Source organism: Oncorhynchus mykiss, chromosome 10, assembly GCF_013265735.2.
Source record: "Oncorhynchus mykiss isolate Arlee chromosome 10, USDA_OmykA_1.1, whole genome shotgun sequence".
Classification (NCBI taxonomy): domain Eukaryota; kingdom Metazoa; phylum Chordata; class Actinopteri; order Salmoniformes; family Salmonidae; genus Oncorhynchus; species Oncorhynchus mykiss.
The window spans coordinates 52,362,432-52,376,562 of NC_048574.1; the positions used below are offsets into that span (position 1 = coordinate 52,362,432).

Here is a 14,131-nt window from a genome sequence, read left to right on the forward strand (position 1 = left end):
CCTTAGTCTACTACTTCTCCTGGCTCTATACATCTGAGAGTCAAACTAGTACTTCCAGGTGTGGTTCACATCCATCATGATAGATATAGATAGCCAGCGCTGCATTTTTAAGCTTTCCACACACCTCACACACAAACCTATATCAAAACAGAATGACGAAGCTTAGTCCTTGTTTCTATTCATATTCTTCTCGTCATCTCCGACTCCTTCATACACAGTCATTGTCTCTGACTCACACCACTCAGACCACTCAGACCTCGGGGCTGGCTGGTGACATTGTAGTGAGTAAAGAGCTGATTAATCAATCTCAGCCAGGTGTGTTTCAGTGGAGGATAGACACCTCGTGGTGAGTTATGACTTCTAAAGGCCATTTAATTATGAAAATGTCCCTGGCTGTGTGAGCAGAACAATCAGTGAAAGAGAGAGTGAGAAAGAGAGAGTGAGAAAGAGAGAGAGAGAGAGAGAGAGAGAGAGAGAGAAACAGAGAGAAACAGAGAGCGAGAGAGTCGTAAATCTATAGACTGTCTGAGGTAACATGTTAGGAGATGCTGTGTAGGACAAGTCTCAGCCAACACAAAATCACAGAGAGAGAAATGACATAATGTCATGTAGACCTAATGGACTGTGCTTTATTTATAATAACTGGTACATGGAGAAAATTGTACCACTAAAAAATGAAAATGGATGACTTCCCTAAGCAAAATATATTTTAGAAACAGAGCCTTAGATATGCCGTTTGAGAAACTCTTCCTCGTCTCAAAAGCATTACATGCAACGTAGCAATTTTGATGTTAAGAGCCTATCATATTTAGGAAATTGTCTTATAAATATAACTTTACCATGTGCTTCTCCACTAATGCACTTCGTATAGCCTATGGCTTACTTGATTGAGACCTCACTAAATTATTAGAAAGGTCCCTAATCAATGTATTGGTTGAATGGTTAGGATTCCCTGTTACACTGCTCTTAGATTTACAAAAATAAATAAAAATACCTGAAAATACAATATGGCACAATAAATATTTGTTAGCCAACATTTGGTTGGTCAGAGGATCCCGGCCAAAATGTTCCTTAGCGCTAGTGACAATCTACTGTATTGACACAACAACAGTGGAATGTTAACCACATTCCACTCTAGGACAGGTGTGAAGGGAGGGAGCTAGGGTGACAGCACGTGGTGGTCCAGATCCAGGGTGAAAGGGTCAAGAGGAGATGTTTTAACGGTAACAAGAACAGCACATACATTCTAGGAACAAGCCAGATGAATAGCAGGCAGAGAGAGAGCGATGAACAACAGGTGAGTAGCCTAAAGTATATTGTTAAATTTCACCCTTAAAATAGTTCACTCCCACACACATATAGAGTCTACCTCTGCAGAGCACATGTCCCTTTGCCTTCCCACTTGCCAAGTGCCCTTTTTAGGTGGTGGTATACAGTATATATATATACATTTGTTGTTATACAGTTTTTATGTTGTTTTTTTGAACCCACTGCCCGCAAGTTGTCTTGACGTCATCAAGATGTGGTGAAATGGCAAAACGGCAGCACACCCTGCAGAAGAGGTGTCAGAATTTGTGTTGTTGCACCAAAACATTTTTTTACAAAAATGTCCATTGCATTATTGATATAAATTATAATGGGATTGGGGTAGGGGAGAGAAATATATATTTTTAATCAAATCTTTATACTGTAAGCTACAACCAATCACTGACAATGCACTACCGTGATGTTGAAGTTTTCCGGTTCATTCCTTCCTGTAGGCTAGCAGTTAGCATTTACAAGATCAAGGTCAATCAAAAATGTATCAGAAATAATTTCAGATTTCTTCAATCCTGGTACTAGCCAACCAAAAAAAACTGCCATCACAGCAGCCCTAACAGATGAAATCCCTGGGTCTGCTGCATCTAGTACCTGCAGCAGTAAGCCACCAGTAACGTGACTGGCACCAAAACCATAGCCTCCATGGAGCAAGATGCTAACTCCACCAACTGCAACAGCTCCACGTTAGCCCAACCCCAGACAGAGGAGCATGCTAGGCCTACTGCATTCCGGCACCCAAGGCTAAGCTAGCTAATCAGCCATAACAGCTGAAAGATGACTGCCTTCCCCAGGGAGGCAATTTGGAACAGAACACTTCTCCTGTGCTTTTAAGTCAGGTTGATTGGCAAAATGTCAGTGGCTGCATTATGTTTAGGAAGATGAATGAGTGCTTTGCTTCACATGCATTAAAAGAGTGAAGAAAAATGTTATCAATGAGGAAAATGTTTGAGCGGATTACAGGTTTCAGATATGGCTGTTACAGAACAGTGCATTGCCAGGAACAAAGCTGTTGTTCCTTTCAGGGGTGACAAAACTCGTGACGGTGTGCTTTACAAGTTGATAATAGAGCCCATTTACAATCTACCAAAGGAACAGGAATGGGTTCTCAGGAGAGACAACTGAATGTGGGACACGATGCAGAATGAGATTATTCAACAACTGGCTCACGCCGTACAGAGGGTGATTGTGTCTTGCGTATCAGTGTCTCTTCTATGACCTGACTGATGGTGGCACCACTGACGCGTGCACTATGGAACAATCTCCAGTACGTCAACCAGAACCTGGTGTCAAACTGAGTTTTGGGGGTTTTACAAAGCCCCCAACTCCACGGCTGAAAATCTGTTATTGTGTGTGAAGGGCATCTTTTTGCGATGTTAAACATTCCCATGGAACGGTTCCAGGGATATTGCTTTGATGGAGCAAGCATGTCAAACCAGTTTTCAGGTGTGCAGACTCGACTGAAAGTGGCATGTCCAGGGTCCATGTGCAGTATGTGCACTGTAATAACCATTCACTGGATCTGGTTTTGCAAGACGTTTTGCGCAAGGTAAGCCTTGTGTCTGACACACTGAACTTTGTGCAGGGTGTGGCAGACGTCATAAGGGAATCACACAAGCGTAAACAGTTGTGCAAGTCTCTTTTTGGTGTGGAAGAAGTAGTGACCAATATCCTAGGTCTGTGTCCAACCAGGAGGTGCATGCGCACAAAAGCCATCTCGCTTGTCTGCAGCACTCTCCTCTCCACACTCAACATACTGAAAGATGACAAGAGCGTCAAGGGGAAACGAGAGCAAAAATCGAGTGACTACACAAACAGGCGCTCAGCTGTGTAGTGAAGCACTGTTCGGGCCCTGTGAAGCAGTCGCCAGGACCCTACAGAGCACCAAGGCAAGTGCACTCGGCGCCCTCGAATGTGCCAATGTGCTGAGGGAACGAGTCAAGGCACAGAGATGATCGCGTCATGTAGGAGATGACAGCCAAGGTTTGTATTAAAATACAATTTAATTAAATGAATGACACACAGAGACAACACAAGGTTAAAACATATGCAAGACATACTGTAAATAACAATGCACTAATATGACATATAACATTGATAAAATGCTTGGCAACTTGCCTGCCGACCCCATCCCCTCCTCCCTTCTCCAGACCATCTCTTGAGACCTTCTCTCATTCCTCACTTCCCTCATCAACTCATCCCTGACCACTGGCTGCGTCCCCTCTGACTTCAAAATGGACCGAGTCACTCCCCTCCTCAAAAAAACAACATTCGACTCCTCTGACGTAAAAAAAACTACAGACCAGTATCCTTTCTTTCTTTTCTTTCCAAAACACTTGAGGGTGCTGTCTCTGACCAACTCTCTCACTATCTCTGAGAACAATTTTCTTTACCCTAAACAGTCAGGCTTCAAGATGAGTCACTCAACCGAGACTGCTATTCTCAGTGTCACGGATGCTCTCCGCACTGCCAAAGCTCTCTCCTCTGTTCTCATCCTCCCAGATCTATACACTGCCTTTGACACTGTGAACCATCAGATCCTACCCCTCTCAGAGATGGGCGTCTCAGGCTCAGCACACTTACCAGGTGACGTGGCAAGGATCTGTGTCTTCACTACGTACTCTCACTACCGGTGTCCCCCAGGGCTCAGCTCTAGGCCCTCTCTTCTTCTCTCTGCACACCAAGTCGGCTCTGTCATATCTTTACATGGTCTCTCCTATCATTGCTATGTAGATGACACTTAACTATTTTTAGCATTCCTCCCTTCTGACACCCAGGTGGTGACACACATCTCTGCGTGCCTGGCAGATATCTCATCTTAGATGTCTGGCAACCACATCAAACTCAACAAGATGGAGCTGCTCTTCCTCCCAGGGATGGCTGCCCGCTCCAAGACCTCTCCATCATGGTTGACAACTCCACGGTGTCCCCCTCCCAGAGTGCAAAGAACCTTGGTGTGACAACACCCTGTCGTTCTCTGCAACTGCAGGTTCATGCACTACAACACCCGTAGAGTATGGCCCTACCTCACAAAGGAAGCAGCACAGGTCATAATGCAAGCACTTGTCATCCACACTCGTCTGGAATACTGCAACTCGCTATAGGCTGTTTCCCCACTTGTGCCATCAAACCCCTGCAACTTATCCAGAACGCTGCAGCCTGTCTGGTGTTCAACCTTCCCAAGTTCTCCCATGTCATTCCGCTCCTCCGCACTAGCTTCCAGTCAAAGTTGGCATCCAGTACAAGATCATGGTACTTGCTTGTGGAGCAGCAAGAGGAACTGCCCCTCCCTACCTTCAGGCTACGCTCAAACCCTACACCCCATCCCGAGCACCCCGTTCTGCCACCTCTGGTCTATTGGCCAGTCCAAACTATTCTCTGTCCTTGCACCCCAATGGCAGGACCACCTTCCCCTTGAAGCTAGGACAGCAGAGTCCCTGCCCATCTTCCGAAAACATCTGAAACTCTACCTCTTCAAAGAGTATTTTAAATAATCCCTGTCACTACAATAACAGCTCATAAACTGTTTGAAAATAGTGTCTGTGTAATAAAGCATTGGTATTTTTGTATCAACAAAGCAATGACCACACACCCCAACATATCCAATCTTTATAATCAATATCAATCAATATCCATATCTCACACTTTATGAAAATGACTCTCACACAATTAGGAATCTGACAGACCTTTTGAAAAATAATGATTAACAGTCAATAGGGCAATTCCACCACTTTCCAACCTTATTTTAATTATCTCCAGCACAATACCAGTGTCTACATATGTGAAAACGGTGCATTTCTACTTTGCATAGAAAAAAAAACGTTAAAAAGTTTAAACATTTTAAAAACACTATGAGAATCACTGTTTTTCTTACTTTTAATCCTACGATGTGATGTCACAAATAAGCATTTTTTAGGACCTTTCATATATTTTTAACCACAGATCATATAAACGCGTTTTTTATTTTTATGGAGATAATGAATATGAGGTTGAAAAGTGGCGGAATTGCTCTCTAATAATCAAATAGGTATATGCACTTACGTGTATCTGCAATTAATTTGATGCATTCACTGGCATAATTGTCATTTAAAAGCAAGAGCTCAATTTCCTTTGAAATGTAATTTTAACGTGCATGTAGCGCGTGCGTCTGCAGCGTCTTTGTACGAATAAATACAATTCCGTGCGCTCCTTGACGTCCTGCTTCTTCAGCACAAAAATCGCTGATGTCCAGCGTCCGATTAAAGTGAATTAGAAGACCCTTTAGGCTAAGCAGGCTTTTGTGATATGCTTCATCAATAGCATTTTGCTGGCCAATGATCCAAGTTCCAAAAATAACGCAGATAGCCAACAACGCTGAATCCGGAGTACCAATGCCTTATTGTCGGTGTCGTCCTAAGAGCTGTCTGTTGGCTCCGTGTCCCACACACCGGTTGTCCAGTCCACAAATGATATTATTGTCAAACTGCCTGCCCAACCCTGTCTGCATAACGCCGGAGGGGGGCGTGGAGTTTATTTATTATGCGACCATGTCCCAGTGAGCTGCGAGTTTTACAAATGGAATGCATAACCCGGGGCAGGATAAGAGATTGGTTTAGTTTTCTATTGTGTTATAACCTGCGCCTTACTCTTACTCACACCACTTCTCTCATCAATACTGCAGCCCACCCAATTCCTAGCACTTTACACTACAACAAGTAATTAAGTGTTAAGGCTATAATATGCAAATAATGTTGGAAAAGGTAGACTAGAGTTAGGCCTATGTATATATTTGGTGGTTAGGTTACATTCAAAGATACACCCCTACTCCACTTAGCTATTTTATATGAAAATATATTCATGATTCATTAATAGCCGGCCCTTAAACGTTTAGAGATTTTTTTAAATGCAAGTCTAATTGGGGTCATTTTAACAGTTTACATGGCATCTCTTTTGGTTGGAATGAAAGTCCACACGTTACTGAAGAGAGTATAGAGATTTTCTGTCTTACTCGTTGAGAGAAATCAGAATTAATATGCAGCACACCTAACTAAATCAATTGTGGAACTGCAGGGGAGGGAGGGAGGGAGGGAGGGAGGGAGGGAGGGAGGGAGGGACCCAGAAAGTTCTCATAAACAAATATGAGGTTGATAAACTCCCATATCTATTGGGTGAAATACCACAGTGTGCCATCACAGCAGCACGATTTGTGACCTGTTGCCACAAGAAAAGGGCAACCAGTGAAGAACAAACACCATTGTAAATATACAACCTATATTTATGTTTATTTATTTTCCCTTTTGTATATATACATAATATGACATTTGAAATGTCTTTATTATTTGGGAACTTTTGTGAGTGCAATGTTTAACTGTACATTTTTTATTGTTTATTTCACTTTTGTTTATTATCTATTATTTCACTGGCTTTGGCAATGTAAACATGTGTTTCCCATGCCAATAAAGTCCTTTAAATTGACATTGAAATGTAATTGAAAATTGAGAGAGAGAGGCTGACTGTGTGAAGCAATTATTACAGCCTGTTTAATCAAGTTTCCCTTCCATCTAGGTCAAGGTCATGCATGAGCCATAAAGCATGGGCGGTTCTCTATGTCTTGCCTGTGTTTCTTATTAAAGGAGAAAAAGCTAGCTAGGTATTCAATTAATGAGCATGGTGATTTAGTGAAATTAAAACCTGGTTTCATTTTGAGATGACCAATTGGAGATATTAGGCTACATACAGGTACAGATATATGAAGACACTATGGCATGAAATGTCAGATAATAATCAAAATCACTCTTATAACATTGTACAAAATGTGTTATTAAACAGTTTAGTACCTTGTGAAAGGTGTACAGGCTTGGAGATGGGGAGACCATCCATGGAGCAATGGTTCCCACAGGGGTTGAGGGTGATATTGCCTGCCCTATTGTCGATATAGCAGTGTTGATCAGTGATGCCTGGACCCTGCAGAGGGATGTCTGTGTTCCCACTGCCCAGGGTCGTCCTCCCTGCAACAACACAATGATGAGTTAGACATACATGTCAACATGAATCCTTTAAACATATCATCAGACATCATCAGAAAGAATATCCCATTGGGATATTAAACTATTCTATTCAATTGTATTATCTTCTGTTCTATTATATCATGCCCACGCCTGCCTGCCTGCCTGCCTGCCTGCCTGCCTGCCTGCCTGCCTGCCTGCCTGCCTGCCTGCCTGCCTGCCTGCCTGCCTGCCTGCCTGCCTGCCTGCCTGCCTGCCTGCCTGCCTGCCTGCCTGCCTGCCTGCCTGCCTGCCTGCCTGCCTGCCTGCCTGCCTGCCTGCCTGCCTGCCTGCCTGCCTGCCTGCCTGCCTGCCTGCCTGCCTGCCTGCCTGCCTGCCTGCCTGCCTGCCTGCCTGCCTGCCTGCCTGCCTGCCTGCCTGCCTGCCTGCCTGCCTGCCTGCCTGCCTGCCTGCCTGCCTGCCTGCCTGCCTGCCTGCCTGCCTGCCTGCCTGCCTGCCTGCCTGCCTGCCTGCCTGCCTGCCTGCCTGCCTGCCTGCCTGCCTGCCTGCCTGCCTGCCTGCCTGCCTGCCTGCCTGCCTGCCTGCCTGCCTGCCTGCCTGCCTGCCTGCCTGCCTGCCTGCCTGCCTGCCTGCCTGCCTGCCTGCCTGCCTGCCTGCCTGCCTGCCTGCCTGCCTGCCTGCCTGCCTGCCTGCCTGCCTGCCTGCCTGCCTGCCTGCCTGCCTGCCTGCCTGCCTGCCTGCCTGCCTGCCTGCCTGCCTGCCTGCCTGCCTGCCTGCCTGCCTGCCTGCCTGCCTGCCTGCCTGCCTGCCTGCCTGCCTGCCTGCCTGCCTGCCTGCCTGCCTGCCTGCCTGCCTGCCTGCCTGCCTGCCTGCCTGCCTGCCTGCCTGCCTGCCTGCCTGCCTGCCTGCCTGCCTGCCTGCCTGCCTGCCTGCCTGCCTGCCTGCCTGCCTGCCTGCCTGCCTGCCTGCCTGCCTGCCTGCCTGCCTGCCTGCCTGCCTGCCTGCCTGCCTGCCTGCCTGCCTGCCTGCCTGCCTGCCTGCCTGCCTGCCTGCCTGCCTGCCTGCCTGCCTGCCTGCCTGCCTGCCTGCCTGCCTGCCTGCCTGCCTGCCTGCCTGCCTGCCTGCCTGCCTGCCTGCCTGCCTGCCTGCCTGCCTGCCTGCCTGCCTGCCTGCCTGCCTGCCTGCCTGCCTGCCTGCCTGCCTGCACATTACTCCACCAGCCCAAGGGGGTGAAAAACTTTACCCCAAAAGCCCCCTCCCTCTCTTCATCCAACAAGCCCCTTGCCTTTCCCCTGGCCTCACCACACTGTTAAAATAGCCCTGGAACATGGGGGAGAGACACCACTGAGAATACCCCAGCAGGCTGCCTTAGATTCCTATTCACTATCTCCATGTCCAGTGGGCTATTCCACTTCACCTCCTTCCAGCCTCCCAGCACTGCTCCTTTTGTTTTGGTGTCTGGGCCCTCCAGACGGGCAGATGTGGATAAAGGAATAACAAGACGTTGGAGGAACTAACACACTGGCACTGGCAGAGTTACAATGCTGAGGGTGAGAAGGGCAGAGGGGGAGTGTGTGCAGAGAGAGAGAGAGAGCGAGAGAGAGAGAGAGAGAGAGAGAGAGAGAGAGAGAGAGAGAGTGTGCTTCAACTGTGTTTTTTTCAGGGGGTGAAGACAAGGTCAGGCTATGGTCCTATTTTTCCCTCTCAGTGTTATATGGTGTATCTCAAACCTTTAGAATGAATCCCTGTTTTCAGTTTCAGCTTCTCCATCCCCTCCGTATCACAAAGTCCTCTAGTTGTCATTCTTAGGATGATTAGATATGGCAGGGCTCTGAATACACTGGCTCCACTGTTTAGCTACAGCACGTCACTTTTATTTCATCCTTCTCTCCCTCCCTCTTTCCTCTTCCTCCTCCCCGATGCCTATGATATCATCCACCAGCTGGCTCTATGCCAGGGAATAAGTGAGTGCATGGATGGATGGATATTGCCATCAATAAATCAGTAGGGGATTTTTCTCTTCAGAAGTACCAGCTTTGGTCATTACTGTGTAAGAGTGTCCGGTATCATTCTCAATCAGCGTCTTATGGAAAGACTTGAATGCTTCTAGGAAACCAGTCTGGGATGATGTGTTTAATAGTTTTAATGGACATTTTGTCAGCTCATTTCCTGTAATGGACCTTTTGTCACTTATGGTCATAATATTTCTTGGTGTAACTGTCAAACAATTTAGGAGTTCTCTCTATTTATCAATATTTCTTCAAGCTTTCAGCACAAGGTATTTTTTCAAGACCAGTCTGCATGAACAAAGCACTGAATAGAAGACCCCTTTTAATGTTTCTGAGATGCAGAAGTGCTTACCTTCCTGCAGGGGTAACAGGGTGACGGCTGTGCTGAGACGGCCACTACCCAGACTGACCAGGTGGGGGTGCTCTGCTTGGAACCTCAGTGACTTGCCCATCTCGATCAGGTCCAATGGAGTACTCTGGTAATGACACAAACAAGACAGAAGAAAACTGTCATGAGACCTGAGACATTAATTTTAGATGAGACTTATTTTAGAGGATACACCACTTATGATTGCTCAGTCCTAGCACTCCCTCATCTTTGCATTTCAGTGACTGCATACCCATGTCCACATTGCGATCTTCCTGAGAGCAGAGTCCCAGTGATCCCCCTTCTTCTTTACTCCTTGAAGCGTTACTGGAACAATAGGGCAGACTGGTCTGTGTGTGTCTGCCCAATCTAAGCTGTGTTATGTCTGCCCACGGCCCACACCCCACTGCTCCCCTTACAGGATTAATAAGAGGCTTTAGCTAGACAGGATAAGTGGGTTCACCCCCCCCCCCCCCCCCCCCCCCACCACCCCCTCCAGGCAAGCGGGGAGAGACCAATCTGTTCAGCTTTGAAGACAAAAGCACAAGACTGTCCGTGCGTGTCAGTCAAATATGGACTGGTCTTACAGTACACTATCAGGACACTAAATCATGGCATATGAAAGCATATTTAATAACTTCAAATGTAGGCCTATTTGACATGTTTTCTTGCATTTGATCCAAGTCTATGTACTCCATATGTAGCCTATAATGCATAGAAAGAAAACAGAGTAGCTTTATGGCATCTAGATGACTCACCTTTGGACTGCTTACATTAAATTAAGGTCTTGGCATCATGCCTTTGGAGTCGGTCTTTAAATAGTTACAATTTTCCCTGCTCTTTGAAGAAGGTATGAAGATAAAACTAGTGTTGCCCAGATCAAGCAGCCAATATGCCAGAAGGCACTGTTTCAGCCTTTCACCTGCAGTTTAACAAGCTAGGTAAGTATTTCCTGTGCGTGTGTGCGTGTGTGTGTAAATTACACAGACACTACTACTTTTATTGTAAGTACTTGATAAAGCAATTTTAGAAGCTTTACTTGTTACATTTTACATGATGAAATGCTTTTGCTATACCTTCATTTGCTCCCCCTGGATTTATTCAGTAACCACTGATTTCACCTCTTGAGCCCAGACCTTTCGGGTTCTCCTGTCTGTCTAAAGTTAACCAACATTTCTCTCCTAGAATTCATAATGTCACAGACGTTTATTTAAGCCATTTCTCCTCCCTGGCCACCTCCTGACCTTCGCTGTAAGCGCTGGTTTTATTGTTTGCTGACCTTTACTACGCTTTACCACACTGAACTACACTTTACTGTGCCTTACACATTGTTCCTTATGGGTCAGTCACTCTTCAATATTTTTCTTTTGATTTCTCATGACAGCTAAGTTGAATAGATCTGCACTACTTTCTGCATGTGAAAAATGACTCACACCCATGGCACCTGAGTTACCTGTAAGGCACGTGCACACACACACGACTCACCTGTAAGACCTGGTGTTGGTGAGTCTGTCGTCCATTATGTTCCAATACGTTCCTTTTCAGGCTGTCCATGTTGTCTGGATTGTCAATCACACCTACTGGCACATGAAGATCCTGTCGGAAACACACACAGAGGAGAGGACACACATGAAGACATCCTGTTGTAACACACACACAGACACACACACACACAGACACACACACACACACACACACACACACACACACACACACACACACACACACACACTCACACTCATTATAGAAACACTGCTCTCCTTAGAGATCCCTGCTGTCCCAGATAACAGTTCAACTAGAGAAATTAAGATCCTAAAATATATAGTAATCTCATTGATTTGTAACTTTGTAGGCTGTCTATTAAGTGATATGAATGGATCCTATAGGCTCTATCGCCATCTCCTGACCATAAGACAGAAGCTGTATATATTTGTCCAGCTGATCATTTGTTAACGTAGGAAATATGCTGTCAGCTTTTTTGATGTTCAATATTAATGAACGTTGCCTACATGGACAACAGTAGAAGATTACGCTAGCGCCATCCAAAATGTCACCCTATTCCCTTTATAGTGCTCTGGTCAAAAGGGAACATGGTGCCATATGGCACACACACATGATAACATACGTGGATCTAAATCCACATGGATACTGTAGATGCAGTGGGGCAAAAAAAGTATTTAGTCAGCCACCAATTGTGCAAGTTCTCCCACTTAAAAAGATGAGAGAGGTCTGTAATTTTCATCATAGGTACACTTCAACTATGACAGACAAAATGGAGAAAAAAAAAAAGAAAATCACATTGTAGGATTATTTATGAATTTGGTGGCACAATTGGTGGCTAACTAAATACTTTTTTGCCCCACTGTATGTGGTGGTGGTGAAGTAGGGGCCTGAGGACACACATTGTGTTGTGAAATCTGTGAATGTATTGTAATGTTTTAAAATTGTATAAACTGCCTTAATTTTGCTGGACCCCAGGAAGAGTAGCTGCTGCTTTGGCAGCAACTAATGGGGATCCATAATAAATACAAATATGGGATCCACATACTGTCTATCAGGCATATGGCGAAAGGCAATTTCAGCAGGACAGGAAAATTCACACATTTATCAAGAGAACACGTGGTCACGCCTACTGCCTCTGGCCTGGCGGACTCACTAAACACATATGCATCTTTCGTAAATGTCTACTGGCTTCCAGTCTAAGCTCGCATCCACCACAAGACCATCGTGCTTACATAAGGAACAGCATGAGGAACTGCCCCTACCTACCTTCAGGCTATGCTCAAACCCTACACCCCAACCCGAGCACTCCGTTCTGTTCTGCCACCTTAGGTCTCTTGGCCCTGCCACCCCAACAGGAGGGTAGCTCTCGCTCAGCCCAGTCCAAGTTCTTCTCTGTCCTGGCACCCCAGCACATGCAGCACTTGACCCCCGCCCCCCTCCTAGCTCTGACTACTGACATCTATGTTATTGAGGAAAAATGACTTTGTGATGCCTGTGATATGTGGTTGTCCAACTTAGCTATCTTAAGATGAATGCACTAACTGTAAGTCACTCTGGATAAGAGCGTCTGCTAAATGACTAAAATGTAAATGTGAAAAATTATATATTTACCCTGGCTGCTTCCCCTCACCATGGGTCACTGTCTTTGACTCAGCCTCGCACAACACACACACACACACACAGACACACACACACACACACACACACACACAGAGATACTGTAGATAAGGCCCAGCTGTGGACACGTTCTCACCTCAGTGAAGAGGAAAAGCCTCTGAGGATCAGACATGTCTACTGCAGTATACACAAACCATAGACGTTGTAGACACACAAATACAAACAATAGTCAACGCTGAAGAGTCATGTCTGTCTGGTCTGCTCTAGCTCAAGAATCCTCCAACCATTCACTCACTCACTTTTAGTCTCACCAACATTCCATACCTCTGAGTTGATCTGAGACCAAACAAAACTTAAATAGTCATAAATATTGTTCCCTGAAGGAGGGAAACAAGGTACAACACAACTATGGGGAGTTGCAATGTCACCCACTTTGACTGAAAAACTTAAGAAAAAACTCAACTAATCCAGCTCGCCCTGCCGCAAGCTGGATAAGCAAAACAGACAAAAAGCTGGTCACATAAACTAATATCTTGGGTCTGCTCAATGTACTTATGCAAAGCTCGTATTGGACACAGGGCATGCAGCCTATGTTGCTCTTCAGAAGCAAAAGGAGAAGGCTCAAAGGGAATAGCTCAATGCCAAAGACTTTTCAGGGCGAAGGCCGCATTCGGAAGCAAAGTCACCTTAAGAGTTGCCAGAGACGGACTGAATAGTAGCAATCATGTTCAGAGGTAAACATCTAGCCATCAGACAGGGGCATTCTCAGGGGCCAGACCAACAGGAACCAAATCTCTGGCTTTGCATGTCAAAACTGCCCGTGCTCCTGGGACAACAGGTCCCTGCGCAACAGCAGTTGCCACGGGACCCAGCCCAACAGGCGAAACAAAGCTGCTTGGGTCAACGGGGAGCCACGTAAATCAACTATAAGTTGGTTAGCAGATCCACCACCAAGTTGAGGCAACTGGGGACATGCGTCGCCTGAAGCGAGAGCATGTGTGCACTGCTCCCCAGCAATAGGGAGAGAGACAAGGTAAGGAAGGGGAGAGACCTAGTCTCCTCCTGTTGGTTGATGTACGCCACACTGACATACCCCCCCCCCCTCCCTAGAGACTGAATACGGGACATTAGCATGGCTGTAGCAATCGGCTGTATTAGCTGGTGGCTTGTGAGCATTCTGAATTTGTCGACTCTGAAGTGCCTGTTGAAGGCACAAAGGTCTAGAATGGGACACAAAGTCCCTTTTCAGAACCAGAAAACACTGACTATACCAGCCGTCCTGGATCTCCGACATAGGAACCACTCGGATTGCCTGCTTCTGGAGAAGGGAGGAT

The 14,131-nt window shown here is 46.0% G+C and overlaps 1 protein-coding gene across 13 annotated transcripts in view; it reads right to left on the reverse strand.

The window, feature by feature from the left end:
- phldb1a (pleckstrin homology-like domain, family B, member 1a) overlaps positions 1–14,131 on the reverse strand; it is an 84,723-nt gene that overhangs the window by 50,232 nt on the left and 20,360 nt on the right. For 10 of the 13 annotated variants that reach the window (XM_036933344.1, XM_036933346.1, XM_036933348.1 and 7 more), the window contains exons 2-4: positions 11,163–11,273; positions 9,663–9,786; positions 7,134–7,304 (exon numbers count right to left, since the gene is read on the reverse strand). In XM_036933344.1, coding sequence (XP_036789239.1) covers positions 7,134–7,304; positions 9,663–9,786; positions 11,163–11,273 — 406 coding nt within the window. Of the gene's footprint in view, positions 1–5,358; positions 5,776–7,133; positions 7,305–9,662; positions 9,787–9,930; positions 10,046–11,162; positions 11,274–14,131 lie in introns of those variants that run through there. The other 3 variants (XM_036933350.1, XM_036933347.1, XM_036933343.1) reach the window with 2 other exon arrangements.